The sequence below is a fragment of the Carassius gibelio genome, chromosome B17, assembly GCF_023724105.1.
Source record: "Carassius gibelio isolate Cgi1373 ecotype wild population from Czech Republic chromosome B17, carGib1.2-hapl.c, whole genome shotgun sequence".
Lineage (NCBI taxonomy): Eukaryota > Metazoa > Chordata > Actinopteri > Cypriniformes > Cyprinidae > Carassius > Carassius gibelio.
The window spans coordinates 5883493-5906653 of NC_068412.1; the positions used below are offsets into that span (position 1 = coordinate 5883493).

Here is a 23161-nt window from a genome sequence, read left to right on the forward strand (position 1 = left end):
AGATGGGCCTTCAAACAAGTGTGGATAGAGGCATGTTTACCGGTCAGCGGTGTGTGCAGAGCAGGTGAAAATATTGAATACCCTGCTCCGATGGCCGTGAGGCAGATGTGATACTTTTGCTTGTAAAGCTTTATTAGGCATGTGCAATTGTGGAGAGGATATTAGCATACAGAAGGGAGGATATGAGAGCAGATATGTGCAGCGATTTGAAAACACATTTAAAGGGAGGTGAAGCCGTTTCTGTGCTAGATGGGATGCATCATTACTGTATTATTTGAATAAGAGCCTGTTTTATGACAAAGTGCCAAATTAGCATAAATGGCTGATGGTGGCACCTTATTTTGCAACATGGAAGTAAGCTATTTTCTGTACGTGTGCCAGACTTCCATTTCATTATAGCTGCTGCTGTAGGTAACTAACTAGAGGAATAAAAAAGTACAGTAAATGGTAAAACTATCTGCTATACAAACCAGTGTGTTCATGATTATCATAGTTTAATGTTTGTGATATTAAGCAGTAAAGCAGACTTGTTTTATACAGACCTAGAAGCAAATGTCACTCACTCATATGTTAAAAAAGTGGATAAAGTGCACATCCCCAGCAAACTCCCCAAACAGACAGATCACATTTGATGCTTTTCAAGATGCTCATAAATAACACTATTATCTTTCTCTGTGAAGAATATGCATGTTTCTGAAGAATTGGTGGAATGGCCCAATTACTGTCTTGTGTTATATAGGACGTGTGTCGTGGATTTCGTGTGTTTGAGCACCTGGCTCTCTGTCAACACAGGATCAGGTCACTGTGTACATTACGCTGCTCACAGCCATTGCAGCGAATGACAAAGACTGCTCAGCTTCCTGTGATTAAAACTGAAGGCCAATACTCACCACACCGGGCCTTTGAATAACTGCCACGATTTTTCTTCGGAATATCTTGATAATTATGTAATTATGTCCTCTTTTTTTTTTGGTCCATACAGTTTGCTTCTGATGTCACACGTTACCAAACATCCCTTCAGATCCCAAAAGCAAACACCAAACAGTGCTGTAGTACTTCCTGATCCTAACCTTTATCTCCATATTGAAATCTCACTCAGCCAGACAGTGATTTCATTTTTTCTGATTATGTAATATATTACTGTCCAGGACAGCAAAAGACCAGGTACACTGTGAGTTTTTAAAAGCTTAGATAAATGTGTGATAAATACATAAACGGTGCTCATAAACGGCTGCTGAGATAGTATTCCCATTTGAAACGAGGTTTGGACTTGGAAACAGTTTTCTTTACATCATAAATGATCAAGCAGACAGAAGTCACTGATAACCAGAACTGTTTGGATTCTTCAGAATGTCTTTTTTTGACTCATATCATCTCAACTCAACCAGAGGTCGCCGGCTCGATTTTTTTATTTTGCTAATATTTTTCTGAAGAAAGACGGACATGTACAGTGTAGTGATGAAAGCCAACATATTAAATGACATGGATGAATATTTACTGAGTAATCCGCTGTTTTGTAGCGTTTTGCATTTTGGCAATGACATTTTCACCTGAGATTCAGAGCCAAATTACAAGGGGGTAAAAATGACTGCAGAAAGATGGCAGCATCAGAGATTGGTGGGTCTGTTAGTAAAATCTGTTGACTTTAGCAATCAGTGTTGCATCATGTGCCAATGGTGACCATTCAGAAATGGGGAAATGGCACTTTTCACAGTTTCTTTTTCTTCTCTTAAGTTTGAATGCCTGTAACTCAAGAAGTATTAAAGATATCTTGATGCCTTGATATCTTTTAGATATTGGTTCTTAACAAACTTTCCATTTGGCATTTTCATCTGTAAGGCACTATATGGTTTGGTTTCATAGATAATAGAATTTCAATATGGCTCCTAAAGTAAATTGTTAAAATGTACACGTTTTCAGTGGTCAGGGGGTCAGTGATTTATTTTTTTATTTTTTCACTGTAGCCTCCATAAATGCTATTAACCCTTTATAATAATGATTATTCACATTTATTTTTTCCAAACCATGTATATTCTCCCCATTTAATGCAAAAAGTGAACAAAATGTTAAAACAAAAAGATACATTTAAAATAAAGACATGGTTCAATGGGATGTTTTAGCCTATCCCACCCTTTTTGTGGATCATCATGGGACAACTTTTGCCCAGGTAATAAGTTTTGGGCAATTCTGACAATTCTGAACCAACAACCATGAATTCCACTTTGTGCAGATACAGTCACTTGCTATGCTTGACGTACTTTCACATGTATGCATTTGACAGACATTTTTCATCCAAAATGTCTTGTGGTGCATTCACAGGGAAATAATTATTCTCTCAGCATGTGTGTTCCCTGGAAATCTGTGTCTACAGCAACACATGACGTACAGGAACAGCTTATTTCTCATGTAAGTTCGGTATTGATCATTTTGATAATTAATCAGGATTCTCATCCTAACACAGCACACAGAAAGCCACCGCCTTCTCCTCTGGCCTTACCAGCTGCCCTTTGACCTATGGCCTTTCCATACTGACCATGTGCTGCAAGACAGAAGGGTCTCCTCACATAACTCACAGGGACAGCCGAAGAATCAGTGCAAGACGCCCTCGCAAAAACCCCTCGGACAGAGACGGATGACAGTGACTGTCAGCATGGGCGTCCGTCACCAGCTAATAAAGGCGGGAGTCAATGGAGCGGGGTTCAGGTCAAGTTTGGAGTCTTCAATGTGGGACTGTCATCAAGCAATCAAATCAATCATATTCAGTTATTGTTAGGAGCCATGATCTGAAGGGGCATCTGTAATGGACTGCATCATTCTAGCATGTATGATGGCCACTTTTATCACTCAGAGGAACATTTTATTGCTCAGAGGTTGCTCATTAAACATGTATCATCCATGTAACATTAACTTTAGCTCAGAAAATTCATCCAAAATTCAGGAAAAAGTATCAATGAGACTTTTTTTTACATGCAGAAGGAGCTGTAATTTGATAAGAAATGTTGGAGATCATTGTAAAGATCTTCCCTTGCTCTTGTTTTTTTATCACATCTGGGTAATTTTCTGTTGATTTCATGTTATGAACACAAAGGCCTGCAGCAATAAAGTGTTGGAATATTATGTTCAGGAGGAAGTGTAGAGATGCCACATTGTAAATGTGCATTTGAAAACTAATTCTGGTTCTCAAAAGAACCTTTAAGTGGACAGTTCTCAAAATAACCATTTTTTCTTAGTGTAAAGAACATCATTTTTCCACTATAAATGGAATGGAACATTTATGGAGTGAAACTATAATGCGAGTGAAGAACCTTTAGAAGAAGAAGATTGTAAGACATCGCTCTCTTTTTCTCTCGATCTCATTCATTCTTTTTTTCTCATGTCACAGAGCATCTTTCACCTCTCTGGCGATGCTGAAGGAATGCGGCCTCAGATTAGAGCCACCCGTCATGTGAAAGACCAGAGCCACACTCCCTCATTGACATTTCAACATGACATTTGAGATCCACTCCATCTCACTGAGGGAGACTATGAAATACACCTTCCTTTTGCATTGCTCCATTATGTGCAAAAGACACGGCATCAGGATAAAAGATTTGCCCATTGTGTTGATCACATTAACTGGGTAACCTTTAATATGAGACTGGCGCATGGGCTACAGTTTTCATTTCATTAACTTCATGACTGTAAAAATGCTACAGTAAAAAACAGTTTATATGTTTTTTTTTTGTTGTTGTTGTTGTTTTTGTCACATAATTTACAATTCCCAGAACTCCCTATGTGACAGGACACATTTCACAGTTTTACATGAAAAAAAAAAAACCTGTTTCTTCATAGTTTTTCTTTTTAGTTATGTACATTAAGGGTTTGTTACGTTATATTATTAAATGAGTTTTTATTGAATTATTTTAGTGTCATATGTGTTACCAGGATGATTTCCTGTATTTGTGTGACTCTGTGCATCTTTTGTCTATCAGTATTTACTGAAAGCAACACTACTATGTAACTTTTCTGCGTTCAAAATGGGCAAAATATATATAATGAGCGAGTACATCATCAATTCATCTAGCAAACCGCCTTTTTGTCTTATCCCAAATCACTACAGTACATTTCTAATTGATTATTTTTGGACTATTGTAGTCTGTTCAGGTCGTCGCCGCTGCGGAGTAAGAATGTTCTTCGGTTAGAATGTTCTTTCGCGGGATGCGTGCAGTTCTGTTTATTAACCGCTAGAGCGCCAAAATGAACATAGTTTTGCTTTATCTTGTGGAAACGCTACTTGTGCCAAGCTTTAATCGATTTGTTTTTTATAGTTGTGAGAACGTTACCGATGGGCAATTGATGTTGAAATAATTGACACTGAAATGTATGTCTAAAACAAGTGAAATATTGAAGTCAAACCATCATAAAACCTTGAAATGACATATTGGCATACATATAGGCTAACCAATGTCAGTGTGGGATTAACTTCTAATTTTACCACTGGAAGAAGTTGCTTTCAAACTGATTTTAAAATGATGTTAAAAGATGAAGTCTTGACTAATATTTGTAAAATTAATATCAAGATGCCTGTTTGGCAATAAAGGTGCAAAACATAGTACTTCAGCAGGTATTTTATCATTATATAACTTTGCTTGCTTGTTCATTTATTTTAAAATCTATAAATTTAAGTTCAACACATACTATATATTTTTTAAAAAATCTTTTTTTTTTTTTTTTCAGTAACCACAGCAGCCTTTTTTTTTCATAAATATTTTTGAACGTTTTCATGTATAGTAACTCTTTTGGAAACAAGCAACTGCCCCAGTTATGCTGGTAAAAATATATATATAATAATTTTTAAACAAACAAACAAATATTAGCACAAAAATAAAATTTTAGTTTTCCATTTGAAGTTTATTTGGCCTCTGAAGGTGAAGGGATATAAGCAATGGTTGTTTTTTTGCAGTGTAAGTTGGCACACTATAGACCTATTGTGGCAGACACTTAGGGGTGTGATCCTCTGACCTTTTAACCTTTTGACCAGCCGCCATCCACCATCCTGCAACCAACTACAACACTCCAGCAATCACCCAGCAACGATCTGGCACAGCCACCCATAACACATGGTTACGTTTGCATGGGCAATCACTACACGTTTAGGTTTTGCAAAAATCAAAATTTTGTCTGTTTCTAATTTCTTCTGTCCTCATTCGTTATTCACCATTCTTCAATATGAAGCAATGATTTTGAAACTTACAATAAGATCAAATACGACATAATTCAAAAAAGATTATGAACCGCGACAAACAACATCAGCCAAACGAGAGTAGGTTTTGGATTTGATTATCTAATCACATTCCTTGTAATCTCCATCAGTCAGTCCTCTCAGACCCTTCCAACCCGGCTCATCACGGCTGATCATGTGATAGTCGGAGGCATGGCAGCACAAATCAGCTCTGAGGATGGAGAGCAGCACATGGAGAATGCTGGTGATTAATGCACCCATCATGTGAGGGAGAATTTATTTCTACATAATTAGCATATCTGAGATTGGCTCAGATCACACCCTGTTCAGACCTCAAGGGCCATGATACTGTGGGATTCTGAACTGGACAGATAGACAGACAGTCAGAGAGATATGTAGATAGACAGAAAATTTCCAACAAGAGAAAATTTACATAGTGTAGCTATTTGTTACGCAATTAAATAAGCAGGGAGATTTTAATTGCTTGAATTATATACACTGAGTAACCAACACACACTTACTGCATTGTATCCTGCAGTCTCGTGTCATGGCCTACCGTGTAAATCGTCCTGCACTAACTAAGCGCGGGTCAAACTCTTTGTCATGTCTAGTTTAAGGCGGATGTAAAGGCATTGCCTTAAGCTAAACGTCTGAGCTCATTTACAGGGTCTTATTATGCAAACCACTCCCTGACGCCCACTGTCTAATTAGGCCTAAATTAATTTGAGTCCAATCTTTTATGTCTCTGGCCCAGGCTGTACCACTTCCCTCCATTTGCAGAATCATATTAATGTTCGTGTGGGAGCACTACTGCTGCAGATGAAAAGACTGATACAATTAATTAAGTCCTGGCTCTGTTCTTGCCTCCTCTCGGCAGAGAAACGATAAGTGCAATGAGCTGCCTGTTATTAACCCCATTATATGGGCTAATAAGGAAGATCATATACAAATCAAGGATGATGCACAATTATACGGGAATGCAAATGACGGCAGCTAACGAGCTGTGTGTCAATGTTGGAAATGCTTTGTTTGGGAAACGCAACATTCAGCATTCTTAACACGGCCTCGTTTATTTGTGTTCCTGTGTGAGCGTCTGCACAGAGATAATTGCATGTTGCATGTTCATGCCATCGAGTGTTTGACGCTCTTGCATCTTCTGTATTTAGTGTCAGTGCAGTCAAGCAAATGGAGCTGCATCAGTGGTTCTGTGATGGACTTTTAACATCCATGCTTTGCACAAAAGATTCTTTACAGTAGAAGTTTCTTCAGATTATTAAAATAGTTCTTCCATGGCAGTTTAAAAAAATACAACTTTTGGAACCTTTATTTTGCAGCATGAAGGAGATTTGTGAAGCAAAGGGCTGCTTTCAGTACCATGGAGAGCAGCCATCGGGTCCCAGTGTTTACAGGCTGTTTTCAGCACTCAAATGGCTTTAGCTTTGCTTCAGAAAACGTTTCATTCATGGTTCCATTTGGTAATATGGGTATCATATTTCGAGTCCAACTCAATTGTATGCAAGCATGCTCCATTTATCATAACATAGTAACATGCTTTGCTTATCCTTATGACAGAATATCTGATATGTCTTCACATAAGCTAGAAGTGAACCATTTCGCTTTTCTGATTCAAAGAGTGCTTCATAACTTTGGAAGGTTTAGAGATAAAACAATCATGTAGTGTTTTGTGTGGTTGGTGTAATAGCATGTGCCAGCCTGTAGGAGGAGCAGTGCAAATCACCCTTAACCACACATTGCTATATAAACCAAAATACTGAGCCATTAAACGTTAAGATCTGATCATTTATTTGAACTGTGCAATTCTGTTTAGGGAATGCATGAGTCTTTGAATAACTATTTATGTTATTTTCAAACTCCACAATACAAACAACAGTCAAACATACTGCTCACACATATGTAATAAAGCCTGCCCTAGTCTACGCTTTACATTTGCCATTAAAGCACTGAGCTTGTGAACTCATATGGCATTCGTTAAGATGCCCACATTTGTTTTGTTATGAGTTTAGTGATATGTTGATAAGTCTTTACTGTGATCGCATTGAGAGGGGGCTCGTGGACAGTAGGGGAGGGGCGCGCGTCGGCCGAGCAGCTGTATGCAAATGAGACGGGACAAGCACGCGCCACACAGCAAACACGCTCACATACGGCCGGTGCGCACGCACACAATATCATTAAAATGCCATCGAAGTGCATTGTGCTGGGTAAGACCTAGACAAACAAACTTCACAGAATGTTAACACAGAGCAAAACATGTTCCGATAAAAGGAAAACGAGCGAAGAGTCTGAACTTGAGATGAAGTTAAATATTAGACGAGCGCAAATCCATTTGAGTGCAGATGCATGATTTAAGCAGAACTTTAGATGATGTTGAGAACGTTTGGATGAGGCAGCGCAACTATGCATGTTATAATTAGATATATTTAGGGAAATTTGAGTATTGCGTGTCGTGTTAAACTCCGCTAGTGTTGTAATATTTGTGAAAATGCAGGGGTGAATGGTGGCAGGCGCATATCTCAATGCTCGAGCAATTATTTGACTCGGTCATACAGCAGCTTTATGCTAATGAGGGGAACAATAGATGAATGCAAACCCGTGCAACACGTCTGTCCAATTATGCGCGCAAAAGAGAATTTAAAGCAACTGTTTCACGGAGTAGAAATGAGATCCTTTGTTTCTGTGATATAAATCGTTGAAGTTAAAGCCTGCTGTAGTGTTTTCCATGTGCATTTGTTGAAATATAACTTACTGAAGATGATTCTAAGAGGTTACTAAAATTATTATTTAATTATTCAACTTTCAGACTCTCTTTATTTCTGTGCTTGTGACTCAAAATACACCACAGATGATTTTATTTCAAAGTAAACTAAAACGTTGTAGTTAGAAGAGCATCAACGAAGTGAACACTAGTGAACTTTATTTAGAAGTTGAGCTGCTTTTAAAACACTTTGTAAGGTTTTATTTTATTTTTTTTGACTTAGTAGTAAATGCGCTGCTATGGAAAGCGTTCAGTAAAACATTCTGGCAAACGCTTCAGTGTCTGAAGTTGTCACCGGTCATGGTGGTTTGAAGAAATGCAATGATGGCTGACCCCTGGCTTGACCTCGAGGTCAGTGCTCATCTTTGATTGCGTCCAGCACGCGTCTCTCTTTTGGCCAGATTGCTGTGTATCCCTGTAGAGATCAATTTGCTTTTCAAAGGCAAAAAAGCCTGTGACGGCCGGCCAGACGCGGCTATTGTGTTGAGAGATGAGGGCTTCTTCTGATGACTTATGCATGCGTTAGCCAGCTGATTTATACTGCCCTCAGACTGACGCGTGGCATTACAAATCTCTTTAATGTCCAGATTTGCAAACAGGAAGCGCTTTAGACAAATTTAGCTTGTTCGTGTTTCAAACGCACTAATTAATAACATGCAATATGTAACTACTTTGTGGAACTGCTATTTTTAGTACACGCTATTTACACGAAATACGCGTGAAACGGAAACTTTAAACTGTAAACAACGCCATCACAATCAGACAAAACAATTAGCCCATTCAAAAAAAAATTTCCCTCGAAGATTCATTTATTTTGCATAATATTTTATATTTTACAAAATGACTACTATAAAGCGTCCTCCTCTTATTCACCTCAGCATTAGATTGTGTAATAACTTGCACTGCAATTATAGGCGCTCGATGATAAATTATTGTATAAATGCAATTTTAATGTAATCACTTCTGCATTCGACGTACTTAAAATCATTCTGCATTAAAATGACAGTTTAATTCAATGTAGATTTGCAAACGAAACAAACACTTAAAGCTTCAGTATGTAGTAGCTACATAAAATGAAAATATTAAAAACATTCTAAATATATAACACATAAGCATGCTTCAGGATTTAAGTGAAGACATTCTCCATCACTGCTCTAAACTAAGCATTCCGAGAAGAACTTTCTTTGTTGTCGCTCATTCCAAATTGTGAAGACGACGATGATGGTCAGTGAGTGACATTTCCCTCTGCGGCACGCGCTGCTCTCTATACATCTCCATCAGACCGTGAATGGAGAGCAGCGCGCATTACTACAATAAAGGCCATGTACATCTGCTCTGGAGCGCCCGGTCCGAGTCTCTCAGCCCTCCCACGGGCAATTCCGCAGAGATCCTCGCTCGCTCCTGATTGGACGAAGACGCGGCGGCGAGGGGCGAGAACAAAACATCATTCCGGCTTAAAAAGAGTGCAGCTATGCGTCGAGGAGCAAAAGCATCTCTCAGAGGGAGGGAGGCGGACGGCGCGTTTATAGCTCTGGATCTCGTTTTGTTGTGCCTTGTCATCCTCGCTTCATCATGCCCAAAGGATTCCTGGTGAAAAGGAACAAGAAAGCGGCGCTCGTTTCGTACCGGATACGCTCGGATGATGATGGAGGATCCGCTCCAGATTGTCAGATTGCGCCGATCGCCGCGTCACCACCCGCTCCCAGCGCCTCCAAGCCGGACAGCATCACCTCGGCGTTCCCGTCGGACAGAGCAGAGGCCCCGATGCCGGTGCCGGTGCCGGTCCACAGCGCCAAGCCGGTGCGGTTCGGCAACCCGGAGACGGTATACCAAGCCCTGTACAGCCCCACCCGGCCCATCAGCAAGGAGCACGACAGGAAATATTTCGAGAGGAGTCTCAACCTCGGCTCGCCCGTCTCTGCCGAGTCGTTCCCTACTCCCGCCTCTCTCACCAGCCTGGACCATCATCTTCTGTTCGCGCCAGTCGACTTGAAAATCGGCACCAGCAACAGTAACCGGAGCGGAACGGCGCCCGTCATCCGACCCGGCGCCAAAAGACCTTCTGACGCCGCCGAGCGTAAAAGCAGCAAAAGCGTCAAGAAACCCAAAGCCATACGCAAACTCAACTTCGAGGACGAGGTCACCACATCCCCGGTGCTGGGCCTGAAAATCAAAGAGGGGCCCGTGGACCTGAAGCCCCGCACGACCTCGGGCAACACCAACAGGCCCCTGGGGGAGTTCATCTGCCAGCTTTGCAGAGAAGAATACTCGGACCCGTTCTCTCTGGCACAGCACAAGTGCTCCCGGATAGTGCGGGTGGAGTACAGGTGTCCCGAGTGCGAGAAGGTCTTCAGCTGTCCGGCGAACCTGGCCTCCCACCGGCGCTGGCACAAACCGCGCGTGCCAAACGCACCCAAACAAGCCCTCCAGCCCACCAAACCGTTTCCCGAGGCGTTCCCCGGCGACAGAGACTCCCCGAGTCCGGGTCTGTCAGAGTCCGGCTCCGACGACGGGATCTACGACTGCCAGCACTGCGGGAAGAGGTTCAAGCGCCAAGCCTACCTGAGGAAGCACATCCTGGGACACCAGGCGCTCCAAAATCAGCTCCTCGCAGAGGCTTTGCGCACCGCGGAGAGCCCCGACATCATGCCCTCGGAGGACAGCCAAAGCCCGGCTCCGCTCAATCTGAGCCCCGCGGACGGTCTCGGGTGTCCGGCTTGTGGAGAGAAGCTGCCGAACCGGGCGAGTCTGGAGCGACACCTGCGCCTGCTGCACGACGACTCCCAGGCGTTTCCCTGCAAGTTCTGCCCCGCCACTTTCTACAGCTCGCCGGGTCTCACCAGGCACATCAACAAATGCCACCCCACCGAAAACAGGCAAGTCATCCTTCTCCAGATGCCCGTGCGTAACGCCTGCTGAAGACGAACCCACACCGATCTGTCCTTTTAGAACGATCTATTTTCTTCATCCAACCCCTCGCTAGAAAAGTCTGGAGAAATGTATTAGTTTGGCCCTTACAAAGGTATTTTTCTAGAACGCTTGCACACATGGTAATGTAATAGCTCCTAGACCTAAGATATGTTCCTGTACCTCTGCCTTGAATTCACATGCTGTGCGTTTCACGTCTGTAGCTTTAATCTAGTATGTGGATTATGGGACTGAAATGTTCTCTCTCTCTCTCTCTTCCTATTGAAAACTACATCAACAAATCTTGAAAAGTTTCCCTTTAGTAGCCAGAAATGCCTTTAGAGAAAAACATCAAACTACTGCCTTAAGAACTCTTCAGTGTAATGACTGTTTCTGAATGTCGGCACACAATTACAGCTTACTATCATGATGTAAAATTATTGTAATATGTTTATTCGTAATATTTTATTTATTTATGTATTTATTTATTTTCAATGGCTTTGTATAAATTATTGTGTGACTTTTCTCCCAGTCGAATCGTTGTGTCGAGATCATCTTGTCTTGGGTTTTGTGCGCTCTCTTGAAACGTGAAGCTCTTATAGATGCAATCTTTTTCTACGTATACAGCTTATTTTCCTAAATGTTTGCTACCTAGCGCTTTATATGTGCGTTCGTGTTGTCAACTCAAATAAAATATTTTCAAAATGAAAAAGCTTCTTGTATGCACATACTTGCCCACAATCCCACTGTCTACTATTTATACAATAGTTTATTTGAATATCATAGACAGTTACCATCGCTTAATATGGGAACTGTAAATGGCAGCGACCTTTCCTTTGGACGCTAAACACAATATGAGCACAGTAATGTAATTCACTCCATGCACACGTAAAGGTACCATCTACAGATTCATGCAGTTAACATAAATGTGTGATGTTAAGGACAAAGTGGGGCTTTTTTTGTGCAGTCTACTACTGCAAAGTTAATGTGCAGCATGACCAACTGTTATTGCAGCTACAAGGTGTTTTTCCACAGGTGTCAAATGCTCGAATGATATAAAGTCAGCTTCTGGCAATTCACACCTTTTCAGTTTCTATCCCAGACCCTTTCCATGCTTTAAATGGCAGCGGTATTGATTTTAAATTGGTCAGGTCATTCTGAAGTCACCATGTAAGCTCTGCTTGATCGATGAATAATGTAGTTGGCCCACTGTAAATTCAGCTGAAAGCATTTAAAGAGTGACAACAGCCTTTGTAATAATGTACAAGGGCATTAACCTGTAATGCATTTCAACACAGGCATTATTGATTCTGAGCCAAGTGGGAAACATTTTTTTTTCTATCTGTGCCTGGTTTGTACGATTGACCATGAAACATCTTTAAAGCAGCATCCAATCCATCTTGTGCTTTACTCACATAACATGTTCCTGAAAGAGTCAATTTATCAGTATATACAAATACAAATAATAAATCAAAGATGTCATCTGGGTGAAGTTCACTAAATGAGCATCTGATTGTTTAAACTAGAGAATCCTCTGCACATTCTTTTCATGTGTAAAGTTCACGCATCCCAGCTGTCCTCCGTTTCTCACTAATGATTTTACTCTTGATTCAGTTTAAGCAGAACCGCTATTTTATGCATTTTCAGAGTGCAATTGGCAAGAAAAGGAAGAAAAAAATCATGCATGTTGTTTTGGTCAGGTTTTGCACACACACAGACACACACTCAGTCAGTCAGTAATTAAATGTGAGTGTGCTGGAGGCCACCTGCATGAGCTGTAGGTGTTGGAGCGTGTGCACCTGTACTCCAGCGAGGGACGCGTCTGTGCTCACGGAGCAGCAGGGGAGACAGATGGGAGGAGGGTCAGGTTACCCTCAATATTCCCTCAGCTCCAGCAACAGACCAACCTCTAACCCCGAGCATCACTTCCACCCACTCGCTCGAACACACAATATGGCCATGCATTCTCCCACAAGAGCAGTCACGGATGGATTCAGACGCACAGACAGTACAGCAGCACATCATCATACAGTTTCTCCAGGTCAGAAGCAGGATAGCGGGGGGTCAAAATCAATGTCCCATTTCATGCATAAACACATTTCTTTTGTTGAACTCAGAAGAAAGTATTTGGACTACAATGACTTTCATTTTGTGATGAAAGACACTCGTACAGGTTTGGAAATAAGTGTTTGTATGTAGTGGAAAAATAGTAAATACATTTAATAGTTATTCAACATTTGGGTTAAACTGAAGTGTCTAGTTTAGTTAGTGGAACAGCATTTTTAACCCCTCTTATTGCAGTTCACTTAAAGACACTGTCAAATAATTTTTTTAAAGTTGTTAAGTAAATCTTATTAGAATATACTCTACCAGAAAAATACTATATCAACCTTTATAATTCAAAATTTAATGTTTAACTCAACGTTATCCATCATAATTTGTAACATTTTCTAGCAATTTCAGAGAGAAAACCTTTTCAAAGTGAACCTTGCTCCAATGATTTTTTTTTTTTTATACAATTGGCGTTTCTTATTTATAAATAGTTTAAATTACATCAAATTGCAGGACACAGCAACTACCCATGAATCATGAAACACTGAACAAAAACAGACCAAACAAATGCATATAAACATGAACTTCAAATCGATTTAATGAAATGTTTCGATTCCTTCACATTTCTAGTAAAGATAAAGCGATTACTTTTTCTATTAAAAACAGTCTGATATGTTAACAAGTCATGACGAAATTTTCAAGCTTCCTTATCTTCAGCATCTTATACAAAGATTATATTACAGGCATTAATATATTTATATCCTTCAGAATTAAGAACATTCAAAGAAAAAAGAGAGAGACACAATAAACAAGTCTACACTGAATAAACATATCGTCAAACAGAAGTCAGGCCAGTTGCAGTATCTTTAACCCAAAGCCCATTTCAGACCCACATCGTCCCAGTTGAGATTTGGGCTGTGGCTCTGCAAACATTCGTCAGCGTTTTTCATTCAGAGCGTGGAAGAGAGAAAAGGTATCAGGCGAAGCGAGACAATAAAGACAAGTGTACAGGTAAGGCAGAGTAGTGCAACATGTGTGCTTTTGCAGCCTGGGCGTGTTACACCTGGCCTCCATGTCAACCAGGCCGTGTCTCTACGGGAAGAGAGGCGAGAGAGAGAGAGAGAGAGAGAGAGAGAGAGAGAAGCGCTGGCATGCTGCTGGTACGGTAAAGGGCACTCGGGAATCAGGGACGCAGGTGGAAAAGATCCCCCATCCAGCATCTAATCAGACAGAAGCCACTCTCACAAAACGCAGACAATCTCATTCAATTTACTCCAGTGAAATGTAAGACTCGTCGGAAAAACACACTGCTCTCCGTGTGGGAAGTGGGGGCAATTAAAACGGACAGGTACTACACAGGCACTGTGAACAGCTCCCTTCACACAGCTCCACCTGAGGAGTTTAGTCAGGTATAGTACGATGGCAGGTCTTTCTCCATATATATACATACACACAACATGAAACAAATAGATATATTATCAAATGAAATTGAAATGAACGTACATCCAAATACAGAGGGAAGAACGGAACAAACATCGACCTACGGGCATCTTCACCACCGAGTGAGTGCAAAAACATTGGAATGTGGGAGTAGATTTACATGACAGGAACGGGACAGGTTCAGTTCACAAATGAAGAAGCACACGCTCGCGCTCCACCTCGACTGAAATACAAACACCTGCCTTTTCCATTCAGCATGTGGCATAAATCAGTTCTGTCAAATGATCAAACACGTTGCTTAAAAGTAAATCATAATAGCAAAAGTGATTTCAGTGCAGTCTGCTGTACTTCAGATGCCACTGATTACATTATTGAAGTAGAAAAAGGAGACTGGAGACTCTTTTTGATGATTGCCAGTATTTTCTCAGACTGGCCCAGAGCGCTGTAAGAGCGCCTCAGTGCTGCCACGGGACAAAAAGTCTCCCCCCTATGCCTCAATGATTGGGTTTCAGTGTTTGACATAAAGAAAATCTCAAAGAACAAACTAGCTAATAGCTCAGGGTTTTTGAAATGTCTACTCGCTACTCTGTCGTAAGGACATTTTTGGGACAAATCGCAGTCCAAACGCAGCATTGCTGTGAAAATAGCAATTGATTTCACATTTGCAGATTCGCTTCAGCATAAATTCAGTTTCTGTTTCTTCACTGCAAGTGAAGCTACATAATTTTATGACAACTTTCACTGCTACTTGACTTCAAAACGGAGAAAAAAACAACAACAACGGGTGGAAAGCATTAGAGTCAAATGATACATTCATCCACACTGCAGTCTGGAGCCAGAGGAAGCCTTCAGTTGGAGGACTTGCTGATGGCGCTGGCCGAGCGGCGGAGCTTTCCCGAAACACGGTTCTTAGAGGCGCGGGGTATGGTGGGCGAGACCTGGTCGCCGGAGTCGTTGGTCATCACAGTAACACTGAGGTCAGCGCTCGTGCTGCAGCTGAGGGAACCTGGGAAATCAGGACATATTACACGCAGAGTGAAGAATCAGCAGAGATATGATATTAATGAGCAGCTGAAGCAGAAAACATCCTCTGATAGAGACGGATGCAAATGGACATTAAATAAAATGCTGAGAACTGCTAACTGGCATTACACAGAGCACTTCCGCTTTGCTGCAGAAAAGAAACGTCAATAGAACGAGAAAAACAAAGAAATGCAAAATATGGATTGTGCTGGCGATCTGAGACACTGGTCCTCCTGAAAGCATCTAAATTAAACAAGCTTCCTGCTTTGTCAAGATGGCATCTGCTTGGCTATTTTCTTTCTTTCTTTTCGACCGTTTTCTTTTTTTTTATGGGCATCTCAAGTTTCTGCGAGCAGATGGTGTGGGGAACATGCGCTCATTGGAGAGGACCTCCACTCCAGGGCTTGTTTGAGAGAGGGGGAGGAGAGCGGAGAACAACAGTCTCAGCATGTGAAAGGAGCAGGGGAGGAGTAAACGAGTGCGGGGTGCTGTCCGCTCCACACGTCCACAGAGACCATCTCAGGAGGACTCGGGATGCCAGCACGCACCTCCTCTCTAACGCTGACTGAACTATCTGTGGTGGCCATCTTCTGTTTCCACACTGAAGCGGAGCGGAAAGATCCAGAGCGCTCGTCATCACAGTGATCGACTAACGAACGTCTGATCATCAGGTTTCATTTGAGAATCAAATCAATCATGCAAACCCTGAGAATTTATGTCTTTATCAGACCCTCTACTGTTTCATTAAACACTGTTGAAAAAAATAAAGAAAAGGAAAATATGAGAATAAGAGTTAAAATACATATATAACATGGGGCCAAACACAAAATTATATTTTAAATGGTTTTCTATTTTGTTTTATACTTGTAATATACTTTAACAATATTATTTTAAGTATTATTCAGAAATACACTTACATTAAAAAAATAAAAGTGGGAACACCAAAATGTTCCACAGGAGGAATTTATTTTTATATACACACTAACACACTGAAAAGTTTGGTCACACCTGCTCATTCTTTATCATTATGATGCTGATGATTGTGATGATGATGATTATTATTAAAAATGCATCAAATTATAAACATTTCAACTGAAAAAAAAAAAAAAAATTAAATAATAATCAGTTTAATGTTTCCAAACTTTTCATTGCTAGTGTATAAACCAGATCTAGAACTTTACAGTGACCTTTAATGGCACATATTCAAATTTATATCTAATAATATAGTCAAAACAGAATATAATCAAAGGTTACAACCTTTCACCCCAAACTACATATTCAGAATTTATAGAATTATTTCCTGTTTGGCCTTTATATATATATATATATTTTCAGTAAGTGTCCCTTCATTCCCATCGGTTCCCTGCAGCAATCCAAACAAAAGCGTAAGTGACAAAGACATTTTCCAGTAGGGCAGGTGTTAGTGTCAGATGTGGCCTCAGGCAAACAGACACACGCCATAGGACAAAGCAACAGGAGAAAAGAGGGGAAAAAGAGAGAATAAAGCAGAGACATGCAGGAGAGGAGGATGGCGACCCATTCATGCTGCTACTGTGTTACGATTCCTCCGCTGGCGTCCACAATCAGAGAACAGCCAGCCCCAATGCAGCTCTGCCTCTGTGCTCCTTTAAAAGCTCCGAGCAGACGCAGATCATTAATGGAAATAAAGAGGGAAGATGAGCAGACGAGCCGGGGAAAGGGGGCGGGGTCTCTGTGACTTCAGACCGAGACTCTTACCTTGGGTTACTGTACTGACACCTGTAACACACTTAATCTACAGAGGGAGAGAAGACAATAGAGCAACACGTAAGCCTCGCACCGTCACGAGTGTGTGTGTGTGTGTGTGTGACAGAGAGAATGAGAACACTGTTGCAAATATGGCTGTTAGATGTTAATGCTGAGGGGTCAGGGAAGGACAACACAACAAAATGTTAAGATACACAACACAAAGTGATCATGACAGACTGTGGCTGCTAACACAAGCAGACGGTGAAACACATTTCTATTCACACTGGCCCACTTCACTTCTTTGTGTTTTCTGAGAATGAAAGAATATTTAACACAGGAAACCGAACAGAAAATCTGCGGGATGCAAAACACTCTTCAAAAGGTTTTTCACGTTATGTGCATTTAACCTTGTGTGATGTAACTGAGGTCATTTCTGAACAAAGGTGATAGTTTGGTGTTTGCACTGGAATAACACTCATAACAGTGCAAGGTGATGATATAGAAGCAACAAAATCTGTTGTATTTCAGAGAAACTCCAGTTTACCATTTCTGAAATTAAACAAATCATTGCCATCTTTTTTTAGATGACTAAAAGGCACCGAACCCTGCATGTATATATGTGTACCTCAAAGCGCTGTTCCAAAACCTAGTGAGCTGCCTACATAGACAGCATCTGACGGCATCATATTCAACAACTGGCAGCAACATTAGTAATATCTGAAGTATAATAATGAAGTATTCTTTGATTAATATAAAGTTCTAAACAATAGCATTTATTTGAAATTTACTGTCACTTTTAATCAATTTAATGCATGCTTGCTGGGGAAATCCTTCATTCAGCTTAGAATGCTGTCTTGAAAAGTAGTTGCTTATTTGGAAGCGAACTAGGTTTTGTAACAGTCTGCATCAGTGGACTTTTCATCTGATAAACTGTGCTTCCTTCCAGAAGTGTAACATTTTTAAAAAGAAGCCGTTTAAGAAAAAAAGTCTATGTGCTCAATTCACTGTCATAAAAGAGGGAACATGCATGGTGTATAGAAAAGGTGAGAAAGACAGAGACAGAGACAGGATAGTGGGCCACATGCGTAATGGAGGAAGCAGGCAGAAAAGTCTTACAGTCCAGCTTGGCCCAGAGGTACTCCACGTCCCAAACCATCCCTGGCCAGCGCCTGCCTGCTGTCATGGGTGAGATGGTGGCGAAACATGGAGCAGCGTCATAGACTGTAACCCACACTGTCTGAACGCTCCTCTATGGGTCTGGACCATGCATTTATGAGGGAATCTATGGCTCTGTTCCACAACTGCTCTTCTTATACCTGGCTATATAAGAAGTTATCTCCTAAAAGCACAAGTGCTTGAGCCGCAGCAATGCCTTTACTATGTCTACACTGGAACAGTGAAACTGTACCCCATGTCAAATTGTAAAATTAGGAACATGTGAATTACTATATATCCAGTTTATGTGCAAAGGAATTCTGAAGAGCATCAACACTGGTCAGAATGACATTGTAATTGTGCAATTATAAAGTTATGTATCTCAGTTTAAAGAATCATTATAATGCTGTCTGGCTACACCGCTCTCTAGGGACCAGAGCTTATATTTTGTTTATGTATATATAGAAAACTTTTTTCCAACCTAAGCCTGCATTTTATGGATAAATGATTAATTAGTAAATAAATACAGACTTTGGTTTTTGTAACACAAAGAGAAGAAACAGAAAGAAGAAAGGAAAGAGGAATGACATCTGAGGTGAAGCACAGAAAGAGTGAACATGAGAAGCTAATTAGAACAAAAGAGAGAATGAGGCCAACAGAAGAAGGAAAAAGAGAGAACAACAGTCTGGGGAAGCAGTTTTTGATGTGTTTGAGAGGCAAAAGAAGAGAACGCCAGAGAAATGGAGATTGAAGTGTCTAATGGATGAGATTCTCATTCTCTCTGAGGTCAGTGTGCTGCTCCCTATGCAGTCAACAGAGGTCACCACAGAGACTTTCACAGCGAGGTAAATGGGTGCCGCTAGAGAAATCAAAACGGGCAGAGCATCACTCTGCTAAATTATCCCAAAGAATGTGTCCTGAATAGTGCACTACACCATCACTGCTGCATTCAGGGACTGGGTCAGTTAACATCCAGAACACATCATGAAAAATGCACTGCATGCCCCACCGAACAAGGAGAACATTTTTGTCATTCTGGAAATTAAAAAAGATAACTGAACTAAAGATTCAAGATTTACAGCATCCTGAAAAACTCAGATGAAACGTTTTTTAGAATTATGATTGTAGTATGAGAAACAGGGTAATTACTGATAACTTAAAAAAACAAAAACAAAACAAACATATAGCTTGAAACAAAATAAAATATAAAAAAAAACGTAAATTCATTTTATTTCAGCTAGCTGGCTAGCAATCATTTTTCATTATGGTTTAGTTGACATATGAAATAAATTAAACTTAACAATATAGACATTAAAAAAAAAAAGAATAAAATGACAGACAAATCAAAATTAAATTAAAATGAAAACAGAAAATGTAAAACAATAAAGTGAACAAAAATGGCAATATAGTATATAACACTGATCAGACTGTTCTCCAGGGTTCCCACAAAGGTTTGCCAATTAATTTCCAGTCATGTAATTATTAGATAAAAATATATTTTATAATGATTGAACTCACAAATGGCATTTCTAGCCAAAAAAAACTTTTAGAGCTGAGCATAAGTGAATCAAATATATATTCATTACAGAAGACATGTCCAAGATGTTTAAATATTTGATTAATTTCCATGACATTTCGAGGTCTAGAAATCAAAAATGATATTAACCTGTAATTTCCTGTCGGGACCCTGATCCAGAGCACTTGAAATAGATTTTTAACCACATCACTTTCTCCGTTCAGTTGTGTAACTCATTAAGCTGTGCTAAAGCACACTTTCAGACTGATCTACTGGGCTTTCACAGTCGAAGGCTGTATTGATCTTAAACTGAAGCGGCTGAGCGCTCCGTGCACCTGTGCATCATCCACCTCAGAAGAATGCATGGGACAGTCAAATGAAAACAACATAACTGCACTTTGTTTTACCATACGTGCACTTGTAGTGTGTACCATATGTAAAGTTTAATGTTAGATTTAGGGTTAGATTTACTTACTGCACAATTGTCGTGATTACTATTGTATGTACATGAAGAACAAGATGGTGAAATAAATTGCTATCAACAACAGGAAAGAGGAAAGGAGAATAAAAACAGAAACAGTGTCTCACCTGCACCTCCCGTTGGCCAGTAGCTGGGGGAAGGTGAGAAAACCTGGGCAGTGAAGTCTTCAAAGGTCATGTTCTCCTTGTGGTTCTGAATGATGGCCTCCAGGTAGAGAGCCCTCTCCTCATAACTGAGAGACCGTCAAGGAAAATCAACACAGCCACTGAAATTACCCAGCAGCAACGAACAGACAATGGGATAATACAGATTATCAAGGAAATCAAACAACAGCACAGAGTAACACTGGGAAGAAACAGAATCATCCAAAAAAAGGGACTCATTAACTCAAGGGAGTTATTCAGATTTATTGTGTGAGAAACACACTAAAATTAATCCATGCATACTCAAAAATGGCAAGATGCTTGCACCATGTTTGATGCCAATGACACCAAATGCCACCGGGTCTCGAGAGTTTTGTTAGTCTGAATATGCAGAAGTGCAGGGAAGCATTTTGAGATCTAACAGTAAGTGGGGGGCAAAAACAGAAGAAATAGCTTACTGAAATAATTTTGGTCGGCTTCTGAAACAAAGCTATCGTGCGATTGTGTCTTCAGAAGCCAGAACCAAACACACCTGCACAAGTCTATTAAGATGACCAGAAATACTTGCAAATGAAAGAGAAGCGAGTTAAACCAGGAGTGGTATCAAGGAGCTGAAAACCCTGATATTTCATATATAAACATATAAACACAAACAAATGTATTTATAAAACAAAAAAATATTTATGCGATGAAATTGCGTGAACTTGCAAAAACTGCGGTTTGATGTTTTGGCTACTCCCTTAATGTAAAGAGTAATTTCTTATTACTTCCTATGAAAAGCGAGCATACTAAATCACAGAAAATTTAAGTTGCAATCTCTTATTGCAACGTAAATTATTTTACATACAACTAATATAATTACAACTGTAAGTTTTTGGTACTGTTCTGTAATCTTACAACTGTAAAGTTGCATCAACTTCTGAATGAAACTACAACAGTGTTAGTATCCTAGTGAGAAGGGGGTGTTTGGGGAATCACCCTTTTTTCTCTATTTCATCAAACCGCAGTTTTCGCAAGTTCTCGCAATATAATTTGGCTCCACTGTCATGTAACAAATCGGGAAACTGCTTTGTACGTTCTTTTGCGCTTATTTTTTTGGCAAATACGAATGATTTGCGTGCTTCAAGTTTCACCCTGGTTTCACCGCGGGGTTTGTAGATGATGTTCACGTCACGTAATTACGTCACTTCATAAGGTTCCCATGGCAATAGGGGAAAATGGCGCTTTACTTGTGTGAAGTAAACGCAACATTTTTCAACTTTCTGTTTTTTAAAAAAAAAAATACAGGAATTATGAAATCATGCTAGCCCCGCATATTTTGCTTTCTGAAATCGGTAATTTATGCGGCAAAAGAGCGGCGTATTTGAAAAAATGCGACCCCCGCATAAATATGCGGCCTTTGGCTGATTATGCATTAAATCAAGCGATCGCATAATCGGGTTTTTCTGGAGGGACTGCCATAAAGAGCTTAAAAGAGTGTATTTTAATGTAGAAGTCTTGGCGACAGCATATGCTTTGACTGCATGTGTGAACATACTGCTAAACATCTCCTTTTGTGTTTCACGGAAGAAAGTCACATGAGGATCTAAATGATGAAAGAATATTCATCTTTTTCTCCATGTACAGGAAGCTAAATTAATCAGGACAAATGAATTAAAAAGGATATGTAACAGAAGGACCCAAAAACCCAACAACAAAAAAAGATTATTATGATTCGCTTTAATTAAAGCTTTCCTTTATGGTCCGGCACTTTCCAGTTGGCATTTCAGGGCAAATGGCAACTTCATGTAATAGTGTGGGCACTTGTACTATGGCAGATGAAACAAATCAGATCTTCCAGCAGACTCCTAAAGCCATTACACACATGGTGAGCGTAGCCTGTTCAGTTACAGCCACAGTCCGTTAACCGTCCAAACAAACGCTCGAGCAGGTGTTTCTGCCTAGATGTTCACATACACACCAACGCAAGCCTGGCAATCACTCGAAAACTGATACACGCATACAATCTGTGTGTACTGCTGTATTTACATGTATATATAGTGTGTATGTGTGTGCGCTCTGATGTCTAATGAATAGGTGGTGGAGTGGAGGCAGGGGCGTTCCAGGGCCACATGCCTGCCTGCTGAAATTCTGGAGGGCCCCACTGATGCCATTCCCATCTCATTAGGGAGGCTGCTTATTCCGCCAGGCGCTAGGCTGTTGCCAAGGCCTTTGCACTCCATCATGACCACGCTGGCTGCAGCACAGCGCATGTGTGTGTGTGTGTGTGTGTGTGTGTGTGTGTGTGTGCCACGTGCCGGCGCAGCAGGGGCTGAGGCAACCGTGACAAATTGTTGAAAAGGTCTGTCTGAACCCAGCACTGACAGGCACCTGAGCCTGAGGGCTGCACACAAGGAGAGAGCAATCTGCTTCACTTCTGCATGCTTTTCTGCTAAAAACACACAGCGGGGAGGAAGGAGGCACACATATCTGGAAGAAAAACTTTTTTTAAATAAAGCCGACCATCGCTGAAACTACAATATTCTCTGTGTTACACACAAGTCTGAGTGCACTTGCTCTGATAACCATCTAAAAATGATTTAGCAGGTTTTGCTGCTATAGAAACATGGACAGCGTTACAGTAAAGTGACTTTATGGCTCGCCAGGAATGAAAATTAAAAGCATTAAAAAAGGAATAATATGAAGCGCCGTAAAGTAATGGGAGCAAAAGAAAAGTGTATGT

General features: G+C 40.6%; 2 protein-coding genes across 6 annotated transcripts in view; one reads left to right on the forward strand and one right to left on the reverse strand.

Moving 5' to 3' along the window:
• The first annotated feature begins 9300 nt into the window (after positions 1-9300).
• LOC127976231 (insulinoma-associated protein 1b-like) lies at positions 9301-13470 on the forward strand. Its single transcript, XM_052580513.1, has one exon. It carries the CDS (start codon positions 9567-9569, stop codon positions 10911-10913), a length of 1347 nt encoding a protein of 448 aa, XP_052436473.1. The 5' UTR covers positions 9301-9566; the 3' UTR covers positions 10914-13470.
• Positions 13471-13527: 57 nt separating this feature from the next.
• Positions 13528-23161, reverse strand: part of LOC127976228 (ral GTPase-activating protein subunit alpha-2) — a 154197-nt gene continuing 144563 nt past the window's right edge. For 3 of the 5 annotated variants that reach the window (XM_052580507.1, XM_052580506.1, XM_052580508.1), the window contains 2 exons: positions 20404-20528; positions 13528-15399 (listed from right to left, as the gene is read on the reverse strand). In XM_052580507.1, the coding sequence (XP_052436467.1) occupies positions 15242-15399; positions 20404-20528 (283 nt within the window). In that variant the 3' untranslated portion in view covers positions 13528-15241. Of the gene's footprint in view, positions 15400-17153; positions 17191-20403; positions 20529-23161 lie in introns of all 5 variants that reach the window. The other 2 variants (XM_052580509.1, XM_052580510.1) reach the window with 1 other exon arrangement.

Bases quoted from the DNA above. Each gene is read 5' to 3' on its own strand.
- LOC127976231 (XM_052580513.1), top strand. From the start codon at position 9,567: ATGCCCAAAGGATTCCTGGTGAAAAGGAACAAGAAAGCGGCGCTCGTT.